Below are 27,964 nucleotides of genomic sequence, written 5' to 3'. Positions count from 1 at the left end.
ACTTACAGTTGCAGCTCTTTGGACATTGTCTTCATATTTGCCAAAATTGTAAAAGTGGTCTCATCAGCTTGTACCTCACCCATCTGTTGTTGCTTGTCTCTCCACAGTATAACTTTGCTGCTTGTGATATTTTGAATTGCTAGGTAATAAAGGGTCATTCAACTCTGGCATATCACTCTGCGCACACTGTTGTGACTGTTCTTCAAACTACACTGAATTAAGTAGTGTTACTAATGAGAGGGGCAGGTACTTTTTTCTGTCTTTAAAATTCAAACAGCATTGCAGGGCGGATAAAATTGTTTGGACTCATGAATAATGCAAATGTAATTCCACCCATGAATTTGTGTTGTGATATTTCAACATCTTACGCTGATCTTTTTGTATGGTCCCAAAATCCTGACAAAAAAATACAATTCAAATTATATTAGTTTCAGAAACATTTTTTTCTTTTTCTTGTGAGAATGAACCTGTTACATTCACATTGACTGGCTGACACATTACCTTAAATTAATTATTGTCAAATTAGCCCTGCTTTTTCATATCATGGTTAAATAAATAAATAAAATAAATGCAGAAGACCCAATGAGCGTCTCTACATTCTGAATTCTACTTAATGGAAATGTGACAGGAAGTATTCCAGGTCATAGCGCGGTGGGCAGTGCAACCCCAAGCCCTGACAGAGGGCCAGAAGTCGCTGGCAGGCCCTCTCCCTGCTGCAGGTGTCTCGGACCCCCACATTACAGAAAGGCTCCTCGTACTCCCCTGCAATTAGTTCATCATCAGCGGCCAGCTCGTTGAGCCACAACGCTCCCTCCTGGTGCAGGCTGCGCAGACGCTGGGGGCTGGCGGTGCTCCTCAAGGCCTGAAGGTGCTGTGAAACCACACACATCACCCCGACAAAGTGGCCCCTGGCCGGCAGATCTGTTGCTGAGGGCAGGCGTGGCCGCACACCACAGGCAATCATGAAGGCAGCCATGAGAAGATCGACACCGTACAGCTGCAGGATCCAGTCCCGCAGGTAGAAGCCTCCCATCCGTGCATTGATCTCAATGAGGCGTGGGCCCAGCTTGGTCATCTTGAGCTCCACATTGTAGACTCCATCCCGCAGGCCACAGCCCAAGCAGGCATGATATGCTGCCCGGATCAGCTGGGCACGCTTATCTGGAGCCAGGCCTGAGGGCATCTGAGCTGCTGTTTCGGTGAAGGTAGGAGCTCGGGTGGGGCCGTTGTCAGACACAAAGGCCCCCTCCAGTTGGCCGTTGAACAGCATTAGGTCCACATCGTGCTCGGTGCCCCCCACATACTCCATAAGGGTCATGGCGTTGCCCCAGCCCAGGCCAATACCTGGGTAGTCTGTCTCCTCTCTCAGGTCACCTGCGATGCGTTCAAAATGTGCAAGACTCTCTGAGAGGGAGCCTACTTTCCTGACGCCCACTGCTCCTGCTCCGTACTCAAGCTTCATCACAGCAGGGAACCTGACCAGTCCAATACTCGTAGCCCCTGGCAGCCTCTGTCCTCCCTGGGCAGCTTTCTGCAGGTCCAATGCACTCTCCACATGGAGGCAGGGAACTGCATAGGAACTGGGAGAGGGGGAGAGTAGGGGAACCGATGGATGGAATGAACCTGAGGACATTGAGGAAGAAGAAGGCCACAAGCAAAGGGACGGAGATGGTGAGGAGTGAGCACAGATGTTCTCAGGTTTGTCTGTGATCCCATTAAGGAGATTGATAGTGTTAAAATCAGGCATTGCTCTCAAGCTGTCTCCTTCCATGCTGATGATCCCTCCTCTGGGTCCATTCTTGAGGTCTACCTGGCTATCCGCCTGGCCAGTGGGCAGCTCAGCAGAGACTGATTGGGTCCCTGTGGACATCAGCAGACTCAGGAGGTGCAGATGGGTACGGCTTTTCTCCTTGGCAATGCCAACAGCCATGGTATGTGACCCTCTCAGCCCCAGCCTATCACAAATCAGCGACGTTAAGACCACACAGTCATCCCAGAAGCATACACAGCCATCAGGATGAAGTCCAGAGGTGGACAGCCAATCACAGATATAGATGCAGTGCTGGTCATCCCGACGATGGTCTGGGAGGTCAGGCAGGGGCAAGAAGTGATCCACCATTTTTGATGCAAAGTGTTTTGGGTCACTGTCCACCAGAAGAATCTGATTTCAAATGGTAGCAAGCATGTCAGTTATCATTTACGTGGCAGGGTAGAACACAAGGACTTCATAAATATGTATAATTATATAGCGATGTATCTGCCACTAGTGACATGACTAGTGACACACATTTTTCATGCTGCACACTGTTACTCTCTGAGATTGTTACCTTGATTTTGTAGTGCTTGGCCGCCTCCCAGATAAACTTCTTACTGTAAGACCCTGCTCCCACCACAAGCACTGTCTTCTCCTGCATCAAGTAGCACTGAGAGCGAGTGAACGGTGTGAGAAGGAGGGTGCCCCGACATGCTTCCGTCTCCCGGTCAAATATTTCCTTTACTGTCCTTTGCTCTGGGATGGAGGACTGGAGACAGAGGGATGGATGGAAGCCCAGGACAACTGGTTTGATGGTGGAACCGTCAGATGTGAAGATCAGGTCCACTCCTGAGAGGCACAGAGAGAGATTTGAGAGTATCGTAGTTGAGACATAATAGGGCTGTGACTTAATTTGAAAGAAAGCATGGGTTTTCTTGCTGGTGGCCCACTGGTCTGGTCCAGTATGATAGAAGAAGGAAGACTGAGGGAGAAAGGGATGTGTACATTTGGTTGAAGGTTAGAAGTGTGGCCAAATGTTTGGCCTGAGGGTGGCACTAGAGGAAATGTCACAAGGTCACCAAAGTTGACAGGCTGCATACTCTGGGTAGCATGAATATGCTTACCAAATTTCATGGCAATCAATCTGATAGAGTTTGAAATATCAATTTGACACTGTGGCCTAATAGCAGTGCTAAAGGACAAGTGATTGTGACACCAAAACTGAAATACTGGCAAAGCCAATCCCTCATTTGGCAAATACAGCTCAAGACCCCAATATCCTCAACAGCACATGAGCTGCCACTGACATTTTTTTTAATAGAAGGCACAAGAAATGTTTTCATCTACCTTTATGTTGCTTTAACGTTTTCCAGCCTCTGAAACAGGACAATCATTTGATACTAAACCTGATTCAGCACCTTATGTACACATCAGAAGCACACAAACACATACCTAGACACGATCACACACCTATCATGTCCGTTTGTGCCGAGAGTCCACCACGGCTTTCAGAGGACATGCTTGCCTCTGTTTCCATGATAACACGGAGGCAGTCCAGGGCGGTGTTGGTTGCCAGGCGACGGATGGAGGCAGCTAATGCAGGGTCGGTGAAGCCACACTCTGACAGTGTAGTCTCCAGGGACTGACTCAGAGATTGGTGGTGAGACAGAGGGGTGTCAGATGCTCCCACTCTGCACACCATCTGAGAGGGACCAGGATGAGATTGAGAGAGACAGAAGTGAGTCAAATGAATTTGCATGCTGCATATTATCCAACTTCATGAACAATTTGTCTTCTCAACCTGACACACACCTTGTACAGGAGAGGGACATTCTGAGGGGATCGAGTAACAATGGCACACACTCTGAAGGACAGGTCTGGACCCCTGCAGTCTGACAAAACAAGGGGTTAAATGAGCAATTCTGTTTTTTATCTATAGCATACTGCACAAAAACAGTTCAGTGTGGTGTGTAAAAAGTGTAAAGGTGTGTATGTTGTATGGCTGCTAACACTGGCCAGTATTGTTCCAATACATTAGATTGAAATCGGTGAATATGTCAGTAAATATGCAAAAATAGACAGTACAAATTGCAATAAAAACCACTTGAGAGAGTCAATGTATTATCATTGACCATTTTTCTGATAGACCCCATTGTTCATAATGCATTGGATAACAGTGTTGTTGGTATGGGTTGTGTTAAAGTAACAATCAGTAATATGGGCTCTTTAGTAACATCTTGTGGCAATCATTAGAACAGCACCCAGCTCTGCCCCAACCTGTCTCACCCTGTGGTCCCTGCCAGCTGCAGTAGCCTGTAGAAAATTTGAAATCGAGTTTTACCTGGATTAGCTGGTTAGTTGATTGGAATTATGGCCAACGTCATTCTGAAATGTCAACCAAAGTGTTTTGAAACCTTGAATTCTCAGCAGCCATTGAGAAAACTGTGGCGTGACTACCACTGAGCCACACCACTGGAGAACCCCTGCTTTCATAACATGGTCATTTTGTGCCTCAGGCAACCTAAGTAATAACTGATTATACCTTTAAGAAATTATATTTATTGTTCCATTGTATGAAGCCTATGGTTCATATCTTTATTTGATTAGTTAAAAAATTAATTAAAGGGTTCCTAAAATGTAGTTCCCTTTGTTGTTGATAATAGAATCATAAATTTGATGCATACATCCACACCAGTATCATTCAGGTAAGCACTCACAGCACATGTACTTGTAGAAACCTTTTGAACAACCTGGGAATTTAAAAACACATTGCATAATATAAGACAATATAATAACAGGTTTACTACCCAGGTGCATCATTACCTCTCAAGTTGTTCATTGTCTTTAAGCAAGGTTTCTGACTTTCAGGGGGCCACTAACCCAACCTATTCTGCCCACTGAAGCCCTCACCAGTGTACTCCTCCAAAGAGTGGGTCTCTACTCGAGCTCCAGGCTTCAGTGGGGGGCAATAGGTTTCCAAGAGAACGGCCTCTCCAGGGAGCAGGCTTGGCAGCAACTCATCTACTCTGGCCCACACCTCGTCTCTGTTGCTTTTGGGCAGGTAAATGGGGGTGGAGGCTGCTGCTCCTTGGCTCACAAACCTCCCTCCGCTGCATCTCAGCACCACCTTCATCAGAGCAAGTTAAAAGAATCAATAGTTTCGATGTCACCATTACACTAATTTGAGTAGTTTCACTAAAATAAAATTTCTGGAGGGAAAGTGATAACTCAGCAGTATTGGACACACCTTGTCTGAGAGCCTCATAGTCTCTGAGTCCAGGAAGGAATCCACCTTGTTTCTAATGGAATTCAGGTCATCCTTCACTGTTGTTGCCAGGTGCACAAGCTCTAGCCCTCCCATGGTGCCCTCCTCTAGGACTGTCTGTTCCGAAGGCATCAGTAATGCCAGGGTCGTGGGAGTGTGGATCTTAGCTTTCTCCAACAGAAACCTGCTAGTCAGAACATCCCCCCAAAACATCCCCAGGGATCCAGACGTTCCCATTGGGCAATCCACTCCACGGGTTACTTCCTCCGCAGAGAAAGGGTCACATGACAGGAAGTAGGTGACCACCCGAGGGGGATTGAAGCTGGTAAGGAATGTGCGTCCCCCAAGGTCAAAGGTGACAGCCTTGTGAACCAGGAGGGAGGAGGAGGAGCATGAGAGCCAAGAAGGTGAGAAGCACAGCAGGGCATCTCCTGGAAGAGGAGTAGGGGAGAGAGAGAGATTCTTGACCGGTTTCTCTACGGTCATGCAAAGTTCATCAGTGACTGGAATGTGGTACTCTTGGCACACAGTGTCAGTGCACATAATGGAAAGTCTAAATAATCATAGCTAAATATTTCAAATGAAGACTTGTTCTTTTTTGATCAACTAAAACTTTAAAACTTGCTTTTACAGTCTTGCTTTTACATGATAAAAAACAAAGAAAAGAATTTTGGTACTCCAAAAAACTAAAAAAAAAAAAAAAAAAAAGAAAAAGAAAGAAGAAAGAAAGAAAGAAAGACACATCACACGTGTGTGAGTATGTATGTATGTATGTATGTATGTGCATATTTATATGCTTATGTATGTAGCTGTACATATATGCAGAAGTTTCATTTTTTAGTTCTTACAGTTGCCACTAATGCTGCTTATGTTTTTTAATTGTGCGCGTATGTACATGCATAAGTTTCATTACATAGGCATACCTCTTGCAGTTGTTCTTTAATGTTGGCTATGTTTAAATTTCCTCACTTTGTTAAGCACCTTGTACTTATTGCTTGAAAAGTGCTCTATAAATAAAATTATCCTCTATTATCTATTTACTGTTATCATTACCTCTCACCAACCATTATTGTAAAATGTCTCTTATTAGTTATAACAGATACAACAACAAAATAAACATCATATTTATTGATGAAAAGAGATGAGCACTGCAGTGACACTCTCATTAGATCTTTTTTCCAACATGAGGCAATGGACCCAGAAGTACCAGGTAGACCTGCAAATAGTTCCCAAGGGACTACGAAAGAGGAGGTTAGGCATTCCCTCTTAAAGCATTGCTCCTGCTGAATGATGCATGAAGGTCAAGAGCTCACCAGAGTTGACAAGGTTCATCCTCTGGTGCAGATAGCATAGATGAACTTTCTACATTTAATGGCAATCTGCCCAACTGATTATTTTTAAGAGATCAAATGCCCATCTGAGTAGGTGATGGGTTAAAAAAGGGTCCAGTAAACATGGAAAACAACCCTACTCACGTGTACTACATGTTAACTTTATTACGTAAACATACAATGTTTGGGATCACAAGGGCCTCGATCAGCTCTGATCCAACCAACAGAGTCATGACATTCAACAGATTAGACCCTTCGGCCAAAATCTGATATTTTGGTCAAAGGCTGGTACCAGATGAAAGGCAATGTGGTCATCAAAATGAAGAGCAATCTTCCTTTGGGAAATATGAATGCATTCACCATATCAAATCCATCAATACCATGATTATTAAATTAATATCAATCAGCTAATTAGATTTAGTAATAGCTCATGTGCAAATCTGACATTTTGGTGTGAGGGTGGTGCTACAACAAAGGTCATGGGATCACCAAAAATAACAAGGTGGGCTCTTTCTCTGGGGAATATGAGTGTGCTCATTAAATGTCATGGTAACCTGCCCAATATATTGTGAGATATCAAATTTGACATTTTGGCCTGAGAGGTGGTGCTTGTTAAAGGTCATATGGTCACCACACTCAAGAGTAAACTATGTTTTTTTGTTAAATCCACATTAGTTCCTTTTGGGAGTATAAATGCTCTCACCAAATATTCCAATATAATGATTACATTTCATGACATCACATGAGAAAAATTGACATTTTGGCCTGAGGGTGGCACAAGTGGAAAGGTCATGAGGTCACCAGAAGTGACAGGGTTCATCGTCTTGGGAGCATAGATGTGCTCACCGCTTTTCATAGCAATGAAAGAAAAGGCAAAACCGTCCATAGAAAGGCCTGGAATGGACGTCATGTTTTTAACTAAATTCTTGGTTTTTAGGATTTTTTCTCAATTATTCACAATCTAATTGGTTTGATTTTCCATAGTAATTTTCAGCTGTAGGTCGTCTAATGGATTTTATATTTTTTTACCACACCTATAAGACTATGCCACCAACATACGTATAACATGCCATAATAATGTTCTTCAACTCACAATATCACTGGAAATTCTGGACACAAATTGTGACTCCACATGCAAATAGAAAACATTATAAGATTATCAAAGAGTTTTGTTTCTCTTTACCTGGACTCCTCTGTCCAGCCTCCAGCAGGAAGGGGAGGTAGGGTAGGGGAGACCCCAAAACACAGATGCATAAGTCTGAGTGTTTCACACCTGGATGGAGGAGATTCATAAACAACCAAGTTGTAGTCCAACCAAAAATGTCTGACTACTGGTGGGAGCAGAGCTGGTAGATATTCTACCATTGCTCCATTCATATGCTGTAGGTGTTAGTGACGGTAGGCTGATAGGTGGCTGTACTGTGGCAGTGTTGCACTTGACCTTACCCTGTGGCACATCCTGTGTTTCAGGCAGGTCAAGTTCCCTCAGCGCCTGTTGCAGAGTCTGGTTCAGTCCCTCCTCCAGGCTGGTGGAGGCCAACTTCACATACCTGCTCCCAGCAGACTCCCACTGGGAGGAGGACAGGGTGGCATGTGGAGCAAACATGCTGGAGAAAGAGCTGATGGAGAGCTGGATTGTGTGTGTGTGTGTGTGTGTGTGTGTGTGTGTGTGTGTGTGTGTGTGTTTGTGTGTGTGTGTGTGTGTGTGTGCAGAAAGAAGAGAGTGCAATAGGAAAAAAAACACAAATCACAATGCTGTCAGCTGCTAGTACATTTTGGAAATACTATACAACGCCAGTAACTTCAATGGTGTAATCACATGGCAAAAGTAGCATGTGCACACGTGGGAATGCACGCACACACTTACGTATGCCATTGATCTTTGACATTCATGGTCAGATGACACCGACTGCACTAAGTCAGGCAACCACAGGGGTTTGCAACTTCTCAACTGGAATTCAGCCAAACCAAATAAAGGTTAAGGGTTGGTGCTAAATCCTCTAAAGATTCTAAAGATGAAAATGTATACACATCTATGTCTATATCTATATCAGTGTTTTCCCTATAGATGTTTCATGATGCATCGCCTTTCATCATGCTTCTCTTGCTACTGTTTCCCTATCACTTTACTTCCATTATTTTACAGTGTGCTTAGTTAACACGGGTGCCCTCAATAACAGAAGCTGTACAAAAGGAGCTGTGGCTCAACAACTGTGGTTCAACAAAATAATTTGTATTTAGTGTGGGGAAAAAATCCCAACTATTTTTAGTTTACTGCCATAGGTGCTGACCCTTACTCGTGCCCTTTTAGCTCACTCAAGATGCTCTTACACTATTACCTAAATAACACTCAAGGCTAAATTTATGTCAGACTTCCCCTTCGACCATGGTTTTGCACATGTACACTACCACAACATGCACATGTAAATCCCGTGTGACACTGCAACATCCATCATGCCACAAAGGTTGCACATACAAGTAAATGAGCGGTGCAAAACTCTTAAAATTTACACACAAAGACCATTATCACGCAAAATTCTGACTCATGCTCAAAATAAAACATTAAACCTCAAAAATAAGTTTGATTTTGCAGCACAGACTGAATTTACTTGCTGAATGTTCAGCTTCATCAATTTTAGTAAACTAATAAGCAAGGATAACGATGCATGCAAAAGAAAAAGTAATGCTATATGAAAAAAGCCCAGCATGCCATTGCAAACCCATTGTATTCTAGTAAAAATCTAAATGTAACAACTAAACGCACATACATAACAATACAATAATAAATACATGAACAAAATGCATTTAAAATCCAAAAATGTAGCTAAATCACTGTATCTAATTCAAAGTCAGTTCCAACATCCAGAGAGCTCACCATAGTGATGGCAGGGCACAAGCTGCACACTGAAAACTGACAGCCAGATGCAGGGCATTTGAAGGTACGACATGGGTGGGGGGTGGGATGAGGGGAGGTGGCTGGCTTCGTGGTGAGGAGGGATCAGAAAGAGGAAAATCACCACTACAAAATAAAAAAAAAATATATGTTATGCAACAGATGACAGTTCTCCGTGTTTCATTAGTTAGTCTCAGTTTTGGGGCATCACAGAAATAATTCTCATACCCCATTTCTTTTGTCTTTGAGTTGAAATGTATAAATTTGGGGTTAATAACAATGCCCACACACTGAGATCAAGAACCAATGAGAGAAAAAAAACAAAACAAAACAAAACAAAACAAAACATGATTTGTATTGCTGAGCTACAAGGACACTCAATTTCTTATTAAATCAAGCCAATCAAGTTATAAAATACTGTGCACTATGTACTCATGTTTGCCTTTTAACATTACCTATCATGAGGAGACATGAAGCCAGTTACTCTGTTCAATGTGTTTTCGGTGTCAAATTATGAGGAATATCACCATTTTTCCAGAAATGTCCCTGAAGGGCAACCTGATTAACAGTTTTTGTTAATTTTTACAAAGCACATGTGAAAATGTGAATGGCAGATAACATTTAACTTTAACACATCAGCAAACAATTTTAGCTCAAGCCACACTGTGACTTTTGTCAAACTAACAAAACTGTATCATATGGATGACTTGTGCATTTGTGTTGGACATTTATGAATGTCTGCAGAAGCCTCGACAGACTTCATGGCGTGCTGCAGTCAACTCTGTGGCCCTCTGATCGTGGTGAACTTTCCATTTGGGGTGGCGATGGAAGCGATCTAGTCGGTGTTGTCTTACATTTTGATTTTCTGCCAAGCAGTAATGCACAAGTTGATCCAAATGTTTGAGTGTGAACCAAGATGCTAATTATGTTTTATCACAGTGTTCATGCAAAAGTGCGGCCCTTTTCAGGCCCTATTTGATTCTGTGATAAGTGCTGCATCCTATCTCACAGTCAGTGGGGGCACATCAACTCAGGATGGGATAGGGCCCGTCCCTGCTTATGCCTGTCTGGGTGTTAATAATTAGAAGTCCTGAAACACAGTTAAGGAGGGGTGGCCTCTGGTTAATGATTGCGGTTAAGTGAGACCATCATTTTGCTCTTTCATGAGTAGATATATGATAACAAATCACAGGAATGCAGCTTTGTGAAGGAGGAGGGCTGCTGTGAACCCATGAATTTCACTATTTATGATCATGCTCACTTTGAGTGTCTAATAATGCATAGACAAGTTGTTCCTTGAATGGGTTTGTAGTGGAGGTCCAATCAAGTTTCTTCTCACACTCCCATCGCCATCCATTGGATAAACATCATCATATAACATAATTAGTGTAATACATATAACATATATCATAGTAATCAATAAGCAGTGCTGTTCACATATCATCTCTCTCTCATCTTCTCCTTAGTTCACCATTCAAAATTGTCTTCAAATGAGGGCCCCATATTTTCCAAAATACCTCTTGCTTGTCATTCAGTTTAAAAATTAATCATTCATAGTTGGCTATTTTGGGCATTTCTCCACACCATTGATTAAAAGGAATGACATTTTTTTTTTTTTTTTTTTGCTTTCCAGTGTCTAAGCACCATCCTACAACCTGTGGTCTGCACTATAGAGTTTGTTGTGCTGTCAGTTCCACCTCCTCTGGCATTATACCTAATATGCACTGCTGGGCTTTGTATCAATTCAATACCAAATACTTTGCTAAGAAATTTTATTAAATTATCCCATAGATTCCTAGTCTTTTGGCAATCATATAGCATGTGTATGAGTGTGCCTTTGGTTCTTTCATATCTCCAACATATATCCAATTCCTGTAATTTCAGCCTTGCCATCCTTGCCATCCTCGCCAGCCTATGAATGACCCTCTAAGTTTGACTGACCCTTTCTAGTGACGTTGAGTGCCATGACTGCTGTGGTTTCATCCGCTGTGTTTGAAGCTGTGTTCACAGTGGATGCAGGCCTATCTCTACCTTTATGTCCTCTGTAGTCCTCATCATGGAGACAGGTGGAGTGCTTTCCCTTGCATTCATCACAAGTGTGACAGTAACAACACTCCTTGGCGCCTTGACCTGATTTCATACCTCCATAACACAGCTTGTTGTCCTTCACTTGTTTTTGTTGATTCTCAAGGGACTTTCCCATGAGGTCTGGGTCCAGCTGATGCTTGTTATCTTTGCACCACAATGGCCTACCCATTTGTTTATTTTTGGATCTCAGACTGGACTGTTTACATGATGTATGAAGGCATACGACGCGGGTGGGGCTGGGTCTGGCCGGGTCAAAGTCCAGGGCCACTTTTTTTTGTCCCTGCCCGTCCCTGTTTTACAACCACAAATCCAGAGCTGCAGCTGTTTATCTTGACTGGTCAAGCACTGACTTGGCAAAACATCCATAAATAAGGGGTATCTCAGGTCTATGATACAAAGCAGCCAGCCCAAAACAGTGTGCAAAAACAAATGGCAGAAGAAGCAACCAGCAAGCTCAACCAATAAACAGATGCATGGCCTTTCAGAACTTGGGGAGGATAAAGTAGCGACCTTGGATAACTTGTGCTCACTGTTTAACAAATATGTACCTGCTGCTGTCTTAGGGGTGTCCTTCTGGTTACACCACAGCTTTCAGATATAAAAATGTCATTTCTAATTTTGGTGATTTTTTTTTTTTTTTTTTTTTTTTTTTATAAGATAAAATCTACAATGCAATAACAATCACAATATGTAACAGCTGCAATTTCATAACTACCAAACCATCACAGTTAATTAGTGTTAAGGGATAATAAAGCCAAAAACCAGTTCTGATGCTCGTAGTGAAGCTGTGGTTTATTCATTTATTTAGTTACAGTTCATGCACATGATTACACCCAGTCATTCATGACAGGTAAGTATGTTATACTTAAACATCTTGAAGTATTAAAATATCCCCACATTATTGAAACCCTGAGATGGACAAAGAGAAGGTGCTTTTGTATCATTCAAGGGTCCATTCAGGTGAGGACCATTTAGACTCAACTGAAAATAAGCATGGAAATCCACATAATTCATTATGATTATGACAGTGATTATGATCTGGCACAAGGCACTGACAGTTACCAGCATCATAATCAAGAAATAAATGAAGATAAATTAGTGAGTAGATGAGACAAATAAGGAGCTAGCAAAGGTTCACAGGCCAAAAGAGAGAGAGAGCTCAACAAGAAAGCTCGTCTACAAGTCTGGTACAGGTGGGACATCATGTAGGAAATTAAGTATGAAACATATCAGACCTCATGTGATTATAAATACATTTCATACCAATGTTTAGGAATGTGAGACAATAACAAGGAAAGTCATTGTATCTCAGCTATAAAATTACATTTTTTCATCATTGAAGTTATTAAAAATAGCCTAAATATCAGGAATTAGACCATACATCATCCATATACCTACAGTTATAAAAACACCTCTAAACAGTGGTGTGTGTCCATTACAAAAAAAAAAAAAAAATTACTGACAACCATAAGTTAAAATGTAAACAAACACTCCTGTATCCTGACTGGCTGACGCTGCATGGATGTTCGACTGGTGACAGTAAAACCCCAAAATCTGAATTTGTTTCCTCTCTGCAGATTCACTGAGATGTGACTCTGTCCACCTGTCAGGCAAGGAAACAGATGCAGGTGATCGCTTTTGAGTTCCAAATACGTAAAAACTCACCAAAACAAGACAAGCAAAACATTGCTGGGCAGAAAGTCTTTACCATGTGGTGGGAGATGAGGTGGTGCTCCAGGAGGTGTGTCGCTCTTAGCCTCACCTCTCCTTCGCTGTTATACTGAATGGCCTCTAAAAGTGACAGCCCACTCTGCCTCACAAAGTCCTCTGCCACCTGAGTTGAAGGGAAAGGGTATCTCATCGTCCAATGCATGCACAATGCTGGAGAGGACTGTTACAATTAGCAAAAGCAAATCTTTATCACAGCATGGGGGAGCTGCTGCGCAATAGTACACAAACAGTAGGTCCACCAGCTTGAAACTGTGTTCTCTGATGAGCCAGGTACACTGCAATCATTTTGAAAAACACTCCCGGTGAAGCGTTCATTCTGGCAACAGGAAAGAAGCTGATGGATCATATTGGAGGATCTATTACAATAGTAGCAAATACCCCTATATGGGTAAGAAATCCAACAATCGCTTTGAACAAGTTGATACGGGCTTGCTTACCCTTGGACTGCTAGTTACCAGCAGGAACAGCACCTCCAAGCTGAGTGTTACCATTTCTTGGTCAGCCATTTTGAGTGTGGCACAGAGCGCAGGCAGCAGTCCACACTGGGCCAGCTGTACGCAATGCTCCTTTTTCTTATGGGCGATGTTTCCCAGAACCCTTAGGACCTGGACACAGTAACAGGGTAGAGAACAGAGAGATGGGAGTGCGGCATTAGGGGGGATGTGAGATGGGAGAAAGAATTGACTTCGGTTTGGCAATATTCCTCAGCTGAAAATAGAAACCTTTCACGATAGAGTCACATTTCAAAGATGACACCAGGATTCCTGGAATGGACATGGATGTTTGCAGCTCACTATATCCCTGCTGGTGTTGGGGACCAAAAACAATAACTTCTGTCTTATTCTCATTTAATGGATGGAGTGGGTATCCCAAGATTCAATTTAAGGTATATTTGCGTGTCCTTGGCGTGACAATCAAAGTGATTGTGCTTGTGGAAGACAGAGCCCAACGGGAGCATATACATCCTCAATAAAATGGGCCCTAAAATGTAATCTTGACCGGGTATGTCCTGTAGGCTAAATAGCAACCAAACCACGTGAAGGCAGTGCCCACCTTGTCCTGAGATGGTGTTATAGAAAGATCCACCGTATCAGAAGCCGTGCTGAGGTGCAGGAGAATTAAAATGGCACATTTACCATCATCTAAAGACAGCACATGGTAAATGTGCTATAAATCCTAAGCCATACCACCAGAAACTTGATGTCTACCACTTTGCACCACAGTGACACTACACTACATTATAAAACCTAATCTTATCAAGTGTAGCTTGCACTCACCATTGTATTGATGCCTTGAGAGAAAGGCAGAAGCTGGATCAGACCAGGAACCAAGCTGAGAGCCAGCAGAGCAGAGCAGAATACACTGGAGTCAGCTGGGACACGAGATGGAAAATGTATCAGAAACAACAACATGCAACCAGGTTACATGCTTTATTGTTATCAAATCCAGAGCTGTACATTTAACAATCTTAATAACCTGAATAAATGAATGTATCCTCAGGGCAAAAAGAGGAGGAAAAGCTACAGATACTAAAGATGATGTGAAATACTGGGCTTATATCAATGTTTAAAACAAAAATATGGCCCATTTATATATATAGTAATTTATGAATGTAATGTATGAATAGAAAGTTGACACCAAGACACATTCAAAAGAAGAATATTTTCGGTAAAGCCTCAAAGCAAATTTTTCCATCAACTGTATCTGTTTAATAAATTAGCTGGATGAAAGTCAGATGATATCCAGTGAGGGGAAGTGGTTAGTGTTGTATTACCCACTGACAAACATCAAAACTGGAACTTTTTCAAAAAACAACAAGCTCTTAACTGTATTGCAGCACAGATGCTAATCTCAAGATGTCTATAACTATAATTTAACACCCAGATGCAATGTAAAAATCGGCTCATATAGGTGGAAAGAAAACTGAGGGTATACATGAATGAGGAATGCACATGAATCCATTTTTCTGTAGTTGCTGCACAGGTGCCAAGTGACCTGCTGCTCAAAATAGGCTCCAAACTAAATTCCAACGTCTGGTGACAACTCAACGATGACAACTATGTAAGTTTGAGTCCTACCTTCATTATGTTCTCTGACATAAGCTGTCCCTAATGCTGATATGTCTCTGACACGCCAAATGTTTTAACATTACTCTATTTTTGATGCACAGGCAGATATCCAGATCTACACATTTTAAAGAGTAAAATCAGGAGCATGTTTTGGGATTAAGCAGTGGTTTGGTGTGACTGTAACAGACTACTGGCCCCGTACTGACCTGTGAGGTTATTGAGGACCCAGGCACACTCTCTGGCCAAGGCCGGCTGGCTGTGGAGGTATGCCTGGAGAAGTGCACATAAAGCGGCCAGGAGAGAAACATCACCCACTTGGCTGCTCAGGTCCTCCATCGGGCCGGAGGACAGCAGGTTTCCCACGCAGCGCAGCAGAGGCCAGACAAGCTAGAGAGAGAGGGAGGGGAGAGAGAGAGAGAGAGAGAGAGAGAGAGAGAGAGAGAGAGAGAGAGAGAGAGAGAGAGAGAGAGAGAGAGTCAAAAAATCTTGGTGGCCACTATGTGAAAGCATGTCAGTATGGTACACCAGTAATCTCAATATACCAGTTACCACTTATTCTCATTCATCATTTTGACACTTGCAGTATTTAAAAAAAGTTTACATGCTGGGATGTTATTTTTTAAGGCAAACAAATAAATAAATAAGCCAATTTGACCCAATATATAGCCAATATGAAGCCAATGAAGCCAATATTTCCTTACCAGCTCCATTCCTCCTTCTTTGTCTCCTTTAGCCACAGCATCGCCTAGTGACACTAACAGGGTACTGCACCGTGCCAGGGCCCCATGAGCCAACAGCAGCCTGTTGTCCACGTTGCTTTGGTTTGAGATACATTAAAGCCACATTATTATCACATAACTCTACTGTATTAAGTCAAAATCAGCAGCAATCACATGTAGTGTAAACGACATACATGCACTCCACTCTTGACACATGTTCATCTCACCTGCATGTGAGGTAGTGCAGACACCAGGCGCACTCGATAGCAGGAGCCAGGCCAAACTGGGGGTCAGGGGTCAGAACTGACAACAAGTGTGGAGGTAAGCCAGAAGCAAGGACCATCCTCCAGACAAAGAGGAAGACAATCACACAACGGAAAACAGTGTTTTACTTGTGCAACACCTAGGAGACTTATGATTTGAGTCCAGCCGTGCAGAGAAACTCAGCAGAGATGAGGAAGTATTGGCGTGTTGTTAGTGCGCTTACGGGATGACTTTCTCTGCTGCATCTTTGGCCTGGAGGAGCTGGGAGAGGGTGAATCCTGCAGCTTCCACCACCGCCAAGCTATGTCTCTGGTTCTGTATGCACACAAACAGACACATCAAAACTTAAAAACTGAAAATAAACCAAAAAAATTCAAAAGGTGCTGTGTCATTTCAACATCAATTCTCAAGATGCTACCTGTCATCTTGAACATGGTCTCATTTGTTTAATTAAACCAAGGTATCACAATCAATTTGACAATGATAAACAAGTTGGGAAAGTAAACAAAAGAAGTTATACAAATTGCTGCATATGTTCTGCTTGATGTCAAAGACGCAGAAGAGACTCTGATGTGTGTGAGCACTTCTATTAAAGTTAAGGAGCTGTTACGATGTTACAGACCAAATGTATCTTGTTAGTTTACCTGAATGCAGTTTGCCAGAGCTGGTATGATTCCCTGAGCCAGAAGTTTCTCTCTCACAACTTCACTGTCTGGGCACAAATTACCCAGCGTGTAGAGACACAGCTCCTGTGTATGTACAAACACACACAATCACAAACATTTAGTCAATAATACCAGTATCCAGCATGAGTCTGTGGTCATGGGTGTGGATACTGACGGTGAACTTGGTGCTCTGGCCAGACAGGTAGGTGAGCAAGTAGGGGGTGGCAGGCAGACAGGCCGGGACCACGTTGGGGTGGTGAGAGTTAGACAGCTCGTGAAGACACCGGACAGCCTGCAGGCGGCACTGAGCATCAGAGCCACTGAGGAGACCCACAAGGAGGTGCATACTGTTCTCCAGCCTGGAGGAAAGATAAGAGTTGCACACACCATGCGTTAAAGCCAGGCAACATCATTTCACCACGTTCAACTACTCTGATGAGACGACGAGACACTGGATTGTGTTCGTACTTGACAAAGGTGAGCTGTGCCGATGGACTGCGGAGAGCTTTGCTCAGAGCCTTCAGGTGAGCCTCCCTCTCCTGCCCACCGTGCTTGAGTTTGCCGAACAAATCCACCACCTTGTAAGGAAACGACAAGCGCATCAGGTGGCAAGATCCCTCTTATTCAGCTGCCACAACAAGGTGTCCACTTCAGTTGTTGGAATTTAAAAAAATGTGGAAACCCACCTGATCTCCTGAATTAGTGTCCATGGGACTCCCTGGCTGCTCCTCATCTTCATTCAGCAGGAGTCTCTTGCTCACCAGCTGTCTGTCTCTGCGGGCCTGCCTCAGTGCTGCAGCACAACACCAACAATCACAACACCTCCTGCTCCTGCCTGCTCACCTGGCCCAACAGAGCCACGCAAAACTCAACACAGCTGAGGATCAATATGGTATTTTTAGTAATATCGATGTTCTAGTCCAGTTTATCCACATGTATTATTGATGCACTTAATGCTCATATTATGTTGCTGTCTTGACAGGAATTGCATGGTGATGTCCTTCCCTTGTTGTCTGGATAGTGGCAGAGCTGTCAGCTGTTAAGGCGAGGTTTAGACCTGAAGTGTCATTTATTTTGAAAGTCATATCGTATTTGCACCAAGCTAAATTTGTAAGTCAGTGCCCCAGTCGTTAAAGGTTGGGAGTATGAAATAGCTTTTGCCAATGACCAAATTAAGCCGTTCAGTTCTTTTTAAACCTGTTATAAAGACACTTGAGCGACTTTAACCAACTAAAGAAATTCATGTTAGCTAGCTATTTGTAATAATGGCCATAATTTGGCAACAACCTAACCTCTTTAAATACTGCAACAGCAAGCAAGGCTGTTTTAGGTCACGTTTCCTGAGGGAGTTCATACCTGTTATTACCAAGCTATAGCTTCTTTACAAAGTACCATGTTAATTTACATTTAAAATAGCATTTTACCACTTGGGGCTAACACGAAATGACAGTGGAGTTACCTTTCTCATGCTCTCTCCTCTTTAACTTGAGCTCCTCCAAGCTGCTGCCGGCTCGACCCGCCTTGTGGTGAACTGTATTTAACCTCCACATTTCTTTACGGGACCGGTGTAGTTTCACCTGGCGTCATTACTGGACACCGTGGACACTGGACACCGTGCTGCTGTTGTGAACCTCATTACCAAGCAGGACTCATGTTGTCATGTTGAATTTCTTCTTCTGCTTTACGTTTCTGTCCTCCGCCTCCTGCAGCGCCACCTACCGCACAGACCCGGTGGCACAGTCAACAAACTACAGCATCACGTCTGCTTCAAGCCCACAATGACACAACTCAGTTAGCAGCAGACAATTTAAGAAAATTGTGAAATAGATTTATTTCTACTAAAATCAAAATGTGCAGTGCATACATGGAAATAATGACAAACGTTAAAAAACGTATAAAAATAGCATGCTTCTCACAGACAAATATGTACAATGGCATGTTAGAGCCAATGTAGGGGGGAAAAATGGAGCCTAAAGAGGGCTGATATTCAGAAAAAAAAAACCTCAGAATTTCTAAGATTAAAGTCATTAATTTGCAAAAAAACTAACATTTTTTTTTTTTTGGCCAAGGAACCACAAGGCTTCACTTTGCAAAGTTGGATCCTCCACACACTGTCGCACGCTGCTGCTTGCTGTGTATTTACTTTGCATTTAAATTTAGTGAGAAGGGAATCCTGGTGACATCAGCCCAGAATCACAATATTGTTTTCTTTTGAACAGGCCAAAGTCACGACATCACTTTTAATTCTGGATACTTATGATGCATCCTGATGATGCTGAGTCCTGATCACAGAGTCCCAGGTTCGAGTCTGACCTCAGGCCCTTGGCTGCATGTCGTCCCTTCTCTCACTCTCTCCCGTCTTTTCTGTCCCTCTCTGCTCTGTCACTATCAAATAAAGCAGAAATGCAAAAAAAAAAAAAAAAAAAAAAAAAAAAAAAAATGTGACTCTGGGCTAAAACCACCAGGATTTTCTTGTTACTAAATCCGATAGTATAAGTATTTTTTTCTGAGTTTTTTTCTTATAAATCTGTGACTTAATAATCATCAGAATTTTCTTCTAATGTATGAGTTTTAACTCAGAAGAGTTTTTTCTTGCAAAAATGTGACTTTGTAATCTCAGAATTTTTTTTATTTTTTCCTCAGTTTTGTGAGTTTTTTTTCTCATAAATTTGCAAATGTAATCTCGTTAATTCTGTGTATTTTTTCCCGACAATAACCCTAACACATCATCGTAGATGCGTCATCCCATAGAAAAATGGAAAAGATTTTTTTGAATAAATACAAAACTGGACAAAAATGTAATGCAATCTAATTTGTTCATTGTTTGCATAAGATCCTATCTTTTATGCCTTACAAATCACAAATGCTCGGATGTAGCAGGATCATGTGCTCAGCTAGTGGGCCTAGAAAGTAGATTATTAAGCCTATAAAACTGAGGACAAATTAAGATTCAGGATTACCACAGAGATACAATCCCTGAGAGCATGTGGAAAAAGAGAGACGCCTCTTCACTCAATCAGTCTCCGGGTGTCATTTTTAGAAGAAACACAGGGGAAGGGGGCATCATCATTCATCATTTACCATCACTCTTACAAACCCATGCCATGAAAATGGCAATTCCCTTAAAAAAAAATAAAAACTAACAATATCCTGCTGCAGCACAAGACACAGTATGCCACATTCGGCAGACAAACATAGTAAACAAATTTTTAAAAATGTACCAAAATAGAAAATATCTGTTTTCCTTTACAATATTCTATATCAGCTCTTCCAGGCTTTTCAGTATGATCACAGATGGGATGGAAATGTCCGTGTTCCTCCATCCTCTCTTCCTCCAGGGATGAAGAAACATCTTCAAGACTCCTTGTTCTTGGAAGATTTCTTTTTCTGCAGACACAATTACAGACACACAAACCCGTTAGCAGCTCTCAACTCCCCATTTCTCTGCCTTTCAAGCTATCTTTTCTTCATTTGCCTAATTTATGTCTGCACTGATCTCTAAGAAAAATCTGATGAGGGTTACAGTATCTTGGCACCTTCTTCGGAGTGTCATCTGTGGACGTTTGAGGGATTTGCGATGGTGTGGACTCAGAAACTTCAGGTATCTCTGGAGCCTCTGGAGATTTTAATTTGCTTTTCTCTGTAAGAAGAAGATATGTCAAAATAACAGGAAAACACTACAACTGTAATTTGTCATGTTCTGTGTGGTTTAGCTGCTCACTTTTCTTTTTCTCTGTCTCAAGACTCGGCGTCTCAGGGACGGATAGAGGCAAAGCGTCTGTGTCTAAAGAAATGCTTTCCGGTGCATTGTCCTTTTTCTTTTTCTTCTTCGTCTTCTTTTCTTCTATAATCTGTTCTGAACTTTCCTCCTCATCAGCTTTCTCCTTTTTCCTCTTTTTCTTTTCTTCAACTACCTGCTCTGACTGTTCCTCATCAAAAGCTGTCTCCTTTTCCTTCTTCTTTTCTTTTTCTTCTTCTTTTTCTTTTCTTCAACTATCTGCTCTGGCATTTCCTCGTGATTAACTTTCTCCTTTTCTCTCTTTTTCTTTTCTTCGGCTACTGCATCTGAGTGTTCCTCATTATCAGTTTTCTCCTTTTTCTTCTTTTTCTTTCCTTCGTGATCGGCTTTCTCCTCGTCCCTGTTTTTCTTTTCTTCGGCTACAGGCTCCGACTGCTCCTCAATATCAGCTTTCTCCTTTTTCTTTGTCTTCTTTTCCTTACCAATCTGCTCTGACTCCTCATGATCAGCTTTCTCGTTTTCCTTCTCCTCCTCAGCTATCGGCTCCGACTGTTCCTCATTAACAGCTTTCTTCTTCTTCTTCTTTTTCTTCTCCTCAACTATCGGCTCGGACTTTTCTTCGGGCTCAGCTTTGTCCTTTTTCTTTTTTTTCGTTTCCTCAACGATCTGCTCGGACTGATCCTCGTGATGAGCTTTCTCCTTTTTCTTGATCATCGTCATTTCTTTTCCTGTCTCGTTCTTCTTCCCATCCACACTTGTTCCCAAAGTCTCTATTTTCTGTTCCGTGGCTTTGTTCTCCTTTAGCTTCTTCTTCTCCTTCTTGTCTGATTCTTTCGGGCATTCCCCAACCTCATTTGCTTTCTCTTCCACATTCTCTTTATCTGTCTCCTTTTTCTTCTTCTTCTTCTTGGGCTCGGTCAAGGTGCTATCTGTTTTTTCTTCGCTGGGTGTTACTTTCCTTTTCTCCTTCTTTGCCGTCTTTTTTGCAGGGGATCCAGCTGCTGCTTCATCAGCTGTGATGTTGTGGTTTTGGTCCAGGGTGACAGCGGGGGACATAGGCGCGGACTTTTTGGCCCTACTCTTCCTGGGTTTACTGGCCTTGGGTGGCGTCACAGTCTTTGCGCTCTCTTCCGCCTCGCCGGTCTTTCCACTTTGCCCTTTATCGTGTTTGACAGGAATCTCTGTTGCTACTGGAGGCTTTGCCCGGGGTTTCCGAACTCTGGGTTTCTTAGGTGGTGGAGTAGAGTCCAGAGCATTGATGATGTCCATCTTGGCTATGTCAGCATCTAGAGACAGAATGAACATCCTTAGGACAAAAAACCTCTGCATTTCCACCTCCCTTCATTGTTTTATTCAGTCTCTGCATTATCAAATCAATTGTCTTAAAGGAATATTCCAGTGTTTTGGGGAAAATCTCCTATTTCTGTATTATATAGACTGAGACAAGATGCTCAATACCATTTTCACCTCTCTGGATCCAGTGGTACAGTTCCTATGGGTAGCACTTTGTGTTAGCTTAGCATAAAGACTTGAAGTCTAAGGGAGTCATTAGCCTAGGTCCATCAAAAAGAGAACCTTAGAGCCAAAAAAGAGATCCTTAGTGCAATTCTGAAGCTGTCTGAGACGTTTTAAGAAAAGTTAGATGATGAAAGTGTAACCGCTGAACACATATATCCATCTGTCTATTGCAGAGATCTACGCGCCACTGAAAGTATAGGAAGATGCAGCACAAATGATATATTTTGATATATATATTGTGTAAATGAGACTGTTTTGGAGTTGCTATAAGGTTTATTTTTTCACTTTACCCAGAGGAACTGAGCCACTGGATGTACAGAGATTAAAAAGGTATTGAACATCTTGTCTCAGTCTGGGTAAGTCAGAAAAAAGGTATTTGCTCAAAATATTGAAATACTCCTTTAAAATTCTATATTTTTTAGCACTCTGCATCTACCTTACTCTTTATAAAAACACTGCAATCGATCGTTGGCGGGGACCTTTCTGGGGGTCAGTCACTCAAAAAGAAGGAACGGTTCCTCTGGTGTAAAACAGGGGTGGGTCTCTGTCTGTCCCTCACCTGTCAATTCCAGGAGCAGTTTCTTCCATTTCTCTACATCCAGACTGCTGTCGGAGTCTGAATCGTCCTCCCCATCAGCAGGAGCGGGCACCGGTGTCACCACCTCTTTTCCTTGGCTCTTCTTTGTGGCCTTGTTGGAAGTGTCTGCGGGCTTAACGTCACCTTTTTTCCTTTTTGTTGCTGGGGACTGTAAAGCAGAGCAGCCTAGTTTAGCTACAGAACATTTATTTCACTGTGACTGTAGAAAAAGATAAAAAAAAAATCACATCACCTTCTCTTTTTGTGTCAGTGCTTTTTTTGCAGGTGTATCTTTTGCTTTGACTTTTTTCCCTTTTGGTGTGGCTGGGGTAAAAACAAACAGCGAGTGAGTGTCAGTGGTTGAAAATGAATAGAAAATAGTCCAAAGGACACTTGATAAGCGCCTCTACAACAGCTGTGGCTGCATGGTGAGCCACCTACCAGCAGGGGTCGCTGTTACATTAGGGGACGATGCAGCGGCTGCAGCCTCAGGGCCCGACGCGCTGCTGCCTTTCTTCTTGGGAGTCTTGACAGCAGGCGTGGCAGCAGCAGCTTTAATCTCAGGCAGCACTGCAGCCTTCACATGAAGCACCAGAAAAATGTCAGAGAGGATGATTTATAACATTTACAAAAAACAAGTGGGATAATATATGATCATGAAGAGATACTCCAATGTTTTAGGCAAAATAATTTCTCCATCTTACTCGGACTAAGACCAGATGTTTGGTACTATTTTCACCTCTCTACATCCAGCGTCTGTCTCTGTGTCTTGTCTCAGTCTGGGTAAGTCGTAAAAAGGGCAGTTTGTAAACAAAACACTGGAGCATTCCTTTAAGACGACCATTAAACCAACCTTAAGTGAGTCCTTCTTGCTCTTTTGCTCCTTCTTGGCTTCACTTGCTTTGGGTGTTGCTTTGACCGCTGATGCTGGTTTACTTGCTGGTGTTGCTGGTTTTACTTTTGGTGTTAGTGCTGCCGCCTGGATGAAAGGTCAAGACAGAAATCATGAGCCCAGCCATCAGTGATCAGGGAAAGAGAGTACGTAGGTTTTCATTGGGGGGCGGCATGGCTCAGGAGGTAGAGCAGGCGTCTGGTAATTGGAGGGTTCCCGGTTCGAAGTGTCAAGGTGTCGCTGAGCAAGATACTGAGCCCCTCACCGCTCCTGATGGACAGCTTGGCACCTTGCATGGCAGCCTCTGCCATCAGTGTGTGAATGTGTGTGTGACTGGGTGAATGTGAGGCAAACATTGTAAAGCACTTTGAGTGGTCAGTAGACTAGAAAAGCGCTATAGAAATGCAGTCCATTTACAGTTTTGCCATTCATTCCAACCAGGCAAAATGCAAAGCAATAAATTGGTCATATATGTATATTTTTAAATTATGTACAACAGAATACAACAAGTAGCTGAAGTAGAAAAACATCTCCCCTGTTATTTAAAATTCACATCATACGTCCAGACAAATAAAACACAGTAAGTTGTTGTTATATCTGACTCTAATAAGTAAAAGCATCTTGGACTGGCTAAGAAGAACTCACCAGCGTTGCAGCATACTCTTCGCTGTCCGATGATATGTCGGTGGTGTCACTGGATTCGGCCGGTGCTGCAGCCACGGGTCTGCTGGGGGTCGCTGCTTTCTTTTTGCTCGGAGACGCTGCTGCCACTGGTTTAGCTGGGGACTTAGTGGGTGACTTTGTGCCGGGAGTGGAGGGAGTCTGTAATGTCGAGGTAGATCACCCAATCAGAAATCAGACAAATTCAGACAAATGAGTAAACACACTCATAATGACATCTGCTTTCCCATATTTAAGATCTGGCTCAAGTTTTATTCTCCGGCTCACCTGTGGGAGCAGACTCTGACTCAACGCGTCACTCTCAGAGCTGCTGTCCTCCTCAGTATCTGAACTCTCCGCCTGAGTCTGGTTGGGTGCCGTCGGACTTTTGATCTTCGTTGCGGCCACATGATTGACTACGGGCATCTTTACAGCATTCAGAAGGCATCAGGGTACAGCATAGAAAGCATTTGCAACATAAGTGAAGCAAGCTTGCTCCGACAATGCTATATCGATTTCAGGGTTACAACAATGCATTTCAGTAACGTCTCAAAATGAAAAATTCAGCGAGTGCTCACCTTGAGGTCATTCCTGGATTTATTTGCAGGGGTTGATAACCGGGAACCTGAGAAAAGAAGGAAAAGGGATGAGATGTACGGTCAGGATTCATCTTTATGGGATTTTGTAAGGAGCAGCAGAGATGCAGGTCTGTCTATGGGAGCTTCGACATCCATCTGATCATTGCACAGGATTTCACAGTAGCCTTTACTTTCCCGTGTTCACAGCCAGTGCCGGGAGAGCTGTTTGATTTACCTTGAGCCAGAGCTGCTCCTTGTTCCGCCGAGTGTGTGCTCTCAGTGCTGCTCTTTGGGACAGGCAGCTGTTTCTTTTTGGACTTTTTTGTATCTCCTTGTGCATTCCCATGTTTACTAAGTAAAATGATAGCAACAACAGAAAGCAACACAGGTGTCAGTTTCACTGCCATCCACAAAGTCCAATAAAGGTGCTTGATTTGTAACAAGGGACTGAACAATCATACTCACTCAAACCATGAATGGTAGATTTCCAATAACGACGTGGATATTTTTGGTTCACCCTACAGGACATTAATAAACAAAAAGATTAAATCAAAATCAAAACCAAACAATAATGCATAAATAAATAAATACAGTTTAATTAAAAGGGTGAGTATGAAAGAATTTTAAGACTATGTCCTCACAAGCACAAACATATAAATATTGGACCCTGATTGGCTGAAAGGCTGGCTCCTTTGGCTCAAATGAAGCAAAACTACTAAAGTGCAGGCTTTCCAATTAAAATGCTGAAAACTAATTGGAAGGATTTAAGTATTGTTTTGTATACATCGAATAGAGCTAGCCTTTTCACATGCTGTTGTATACATGTGGGGTAGAAAAAGAAATCAATGAAAATAACTCAAAAACAGGTGATAAAGTATGAAAGCTGGAGAAAATCAAACTAAAACATGTTCCAAATGGTGGAAAAATGTGATGTCAGTCAACACAAGAACATACTTACATCCACAGGTGCCTTTACCAGCCTTCCTAACAACTTTGTGTTCAATATGTTTAATTTTTGTATAAAATAACATGTGAACGTGAGTCTGTTTAGTAGACAACAGAGAAATCCTGAATCTCAGAGCTTGCAACCGGCAAGAAAACACACAATCTGAATCTGCCGGCCAATAAAGACGATGAAGTTTTGAAAAGACAGTAACTTTAAATGTAACCGAGAGCCTTAACTGGAATACTTTGATTGAACATCTTTGACATTTGTGCTCATAAATGGAGGATTTTGCTATTCCTATCAATTAAACTACAACACATCTGATGCACCATAGAGCTGAACGATATATCATCATATCATTATCTAGATATGAACATGCACAATATTAATATCTCCAAAGGAAACAATATGGGCAATATCAAATTAGGGCTACATCCAGCTGGTATTATTATGCTGTTGAAGAATACTCAATTATCACTCAATTATCAGTGGTTGCAGCAAAATGTTTGATTTTAATTTAATTTTAATTCAGCCTAAGACAGCGATTGGTCTGTTCTGATTGATAAAATACTTTGTGAAGTAACTGCATTTCAGGTATTATCATGCTGTTGAAGAACGCTGCTGCTACACTCAAAATTTCAAACAGACGTCATATCATACGTCATATCGCTATGGTGTATTTGGTGTATAGTTATCGAGGTATGAACTTTTGTCCATATCATAACAGTAATACCAGATAATGCTCTTAAGGCAAAAGACAGCCTCAGTCAATGCAAAGAGTCAGAAAGCTGCAGAAATAAGTCAAATCACTGGTATTGTAGCACTTGGGGAAACTGTCACAGACACATAAGCTTGCAACATGAAACAAAGTGTGGGCTGTTAGAGCACGATACACTGAGTCACGCAGCAGGAAGTGGAGTGACTGCTGCGTGGAAGAGCCAAACTGAGAGTGTGGAGCAGACAGTGGACCGTATTGACCTGCGGGTTGTGCCTCTGGAGCTCCTCCGCCGCTGCCTGGAAGCCGTTCTCCCTCAGATGACGGTAGATCAGCTGGATCAAATGCTCGTGTTTAGATGCGTTCACGGACATGCTTGGTAACACGACGCCAACACCACGTAACAGGCAAAAAAAGTCACTTTCTGAGCAAGGGTGGCCACATTGCACGCATTGCTGTCCCCACCAAAACACGCATGTTTACACTATGAACTTTGAACCCCGACGACGTCAATCCGTTTACCGCGGCAGTGCATCACGGGATATGTAGTACGGTGACTCAACAACGCTGCAGGGTTCATTCCTCGCCTACAGAGGGCCCAATGTTAGTAAAATCTTTTCCCCTCCTAAACCTAAAGCCTCGGACTATATTTTGTTTAGTCCACATCCTAATAGACTTCAGTTTCTGGTGAGCATCTGTTAGATATTATAATCTGACCAAACTCGCCTTGTTCCATGTGTATCACAGTGGCCCCAATATTATACCCAGCCTTGCAGAGTAAAAAAGAGCCATTGTCTCTTTCTACCAGCTCATAAGTTTCCTGTGATTTAGGTCAGGTTTAGTTTCAGCTCCATTATATATTCTGTGTTGGAGAGGAAAGCAAACATCAGAGAACAGATGATCCACCTCTGTAATCCAGTCAAGGCCTGGGTGATTTGGATTGCTCTCATCTGGTTGTTAGACTTATTTCCCAGAGGCAGTAATCTTGTGTTGGAGGAGATCGAGTGGAAAGGAGCTGGGGCCATCTCATATGCAAATAATCTTCTGCTGTGTATTCATGCCAGTGAGGTGCAGCCTGCAGCCTTCCTTATTTTACATCTGTTAAAAAAAAAAAAAAAAAAAAAAAAACCATTAGCCTGATGAGAAAGTGGGCTTTCTTTCTTCCAAGGCTTCTATAGTTTCCCTTTTTTTTTTTTTGTACATTCAGTACACGTCTAGACTATTGTAAAATAAGACCATATAATGTCGTAGCACCTGGTGTCTGCGTGATGAATAGAGCCATAACTCATGTGCAACTGTCTACATCCAGATTACATTTCCTAAATTATTTTGCAATGCAATCATTGTTGGGCAGAGACTTTCATTTCCTTCCTGTGGGTTTCAACAGAGCATCCTCTCGGACACAATAAAGGTAAAACTGAAACGTACCACTTTCCCACACAGCGGCATTTATCCATCAGTAGTTTCTGTGTGATTTGTTGAGGTTTCCATTTTGCCACAATCTTCCCTGTGTCTCTGTGTGGTAGGTTTGGATGGGTGTTCTTTTGTGGAGCTCAAATTG

General features: G+C 42.5%; 3 protein-coding genes across 3 annotated transcripts; all 3 read right to left on the bottom strand.

Annotated features, from left to right (window-relative positions):
- Positions 1 to 493: 493 nt before the first annotated feature.
- On the bottom strand, positions 494 to 7,955 carry LOC115366252 (carnosine synthase 1-like). The gene is made up of 8 exons (XM_030061609.1): positions 7,796 to 7,955; positions 7,533 to 7,622; positions 5,001 to 5,449; positions 4,664 to 4,880; positions 3,566 to 3,645; positions 3,224 to 3,455; positions 2,328 to 2,602; positions 494 to 2,161 (listed from the first exon to the last, which is right to left on the bottom strand). The coding sequence occupies exons 1-8, from the start codon at positions 7,953 to 7,955 to the stop codon at positions 611 to 613; spliced, it is 3,054 nt and encodes a 1,017-aa protein (XP_029917469.1). The 3' UTR covers positions 494 to 610.
- Positions 7,956 to 12,098: 4,143 nt separating this feature from the next.
- Positions 12,099 to 18,440, bottom strand: tmco6 (transmembrane and coiled-coil domains 6). Its single transcript, XM_030062741.1, has 13 exons — positions 18,238 to 18,440; positions 17,465 to 17,571; positions 17,247 to 17,356; positions 16,954 to 17,137; positions 16,758 to 16,862; positions 16,337 to 16,428; positions 16,077 to 16,193; positions 15,832 to 15,946; positions 15,337 to 15,517; positions 14,339 to 14,433; positions 13,499 to 13,666; positions 13,039 to 13,164; positions 12,099 to 12,933 (listed from the first exon to the last, which is right to left on the bottom strand). The coding sequence occupies exons 1-13, from the start codon at positions 18,326 to 18,328 to the stop codon at positions 12,910 to 12,912; spliced, it is 1,515 nt and encodes a 504-aa protein (XP_029918601.1). The 5' UTR covers positions 18,329 to 18,440; the 3' UTR covers positions 12,099 to 12,909.
- Positions 18,441 to 19,191: 751 nt separating this feature from the next.
- On the bottom strand, positions 19,192 to 26,897 carry LOC115366887 (glutamic acid-rich protein-like). Its single transcript, XM_030062550.1, is given in 14 exon segments — positions 19,192 to 20,165; positions 20,315 to 20,418; positions 20,500 to 20,740; positions 20,743 to 21,803; positions 22,595 to 22,781; positions 22,866 to 22,936; positions 23,054 to 23,189; positions 23,466 to 23,591; positions 24,150 to 24,326; positions 24,453 to 24,590; positions 24,743 to 24,789; positions 24,978 to 25,093; positions 25,208 to 25,260; positions 26,667 to 26,897. Coding segments are annotated over 14 exon segments (2,601 nt in total). The 5' UTR covers positions 26,778 to 26,897; the 3' UTR covers positions 19,192 to 20,132.
- Positions 26,898 to 27,964: the final 1,067 nt, after the last annotated feature.

Source organism: Myripristis murdjan, chromosome 10, assembly GCF_902150065.1.
Source record: "Myripristis murdjan chromosome 10, fMyrMur1.1, whole genome shotgun sequence".
NCBI classification, from domain to species: Eukaryota; Metazoa; Chordata; class Actinopteri; order Holocentriformes; family Holocentridae; genus Myripristis; species Myripristis murdjan.
This window is presented reverse-complemented; position numbering and strand designations above follow the sequence as displayed.

Coding starts and splice junctions, on each gene's coding strand:
- LOC115366252 (XM_030061609.1), bottom strand. CDS start 7,955: ATGTTTGCTCCACATGCCACCCTGTCCTCCTCCCAGTGGGAGTCTGCT. Junction 5,450..7,532: donor GGCTGGACAGAGGAGTCCAG/GTAAAGAGAAAC, acceptor CTCCTCTTCCAG/GAGATGCCCTGCTGTGCTTC. Junction 2,162..2,327: donor CCAAGCACTACAAAATCAAG/GTAACAATCTCA, acceptor ATTTGAAATCAG/ATTCTTCTGGTGGACAGTGA.
- tmco6 (XM_030062741.1), bottom strand. CDS start 18,328: ATGTGGAGGTTAAATACAGTTCACCACAAGGCGGGTCGAGCCGGCAGC. Junction 16,863..16,953: donor GCCAGAGCACCAAGTTCACC/GTCAGTATCCAC, acceptor GTACATACACAG/GAGCTGTGTCTCTACACGCT. Junction 12,934..13,038: donor ACCTCATCTCCCACCACATG/GTAAAGACTTTC, acceptor CTTGCCTGACAG/GTGGACAGAGTCACATCTCA.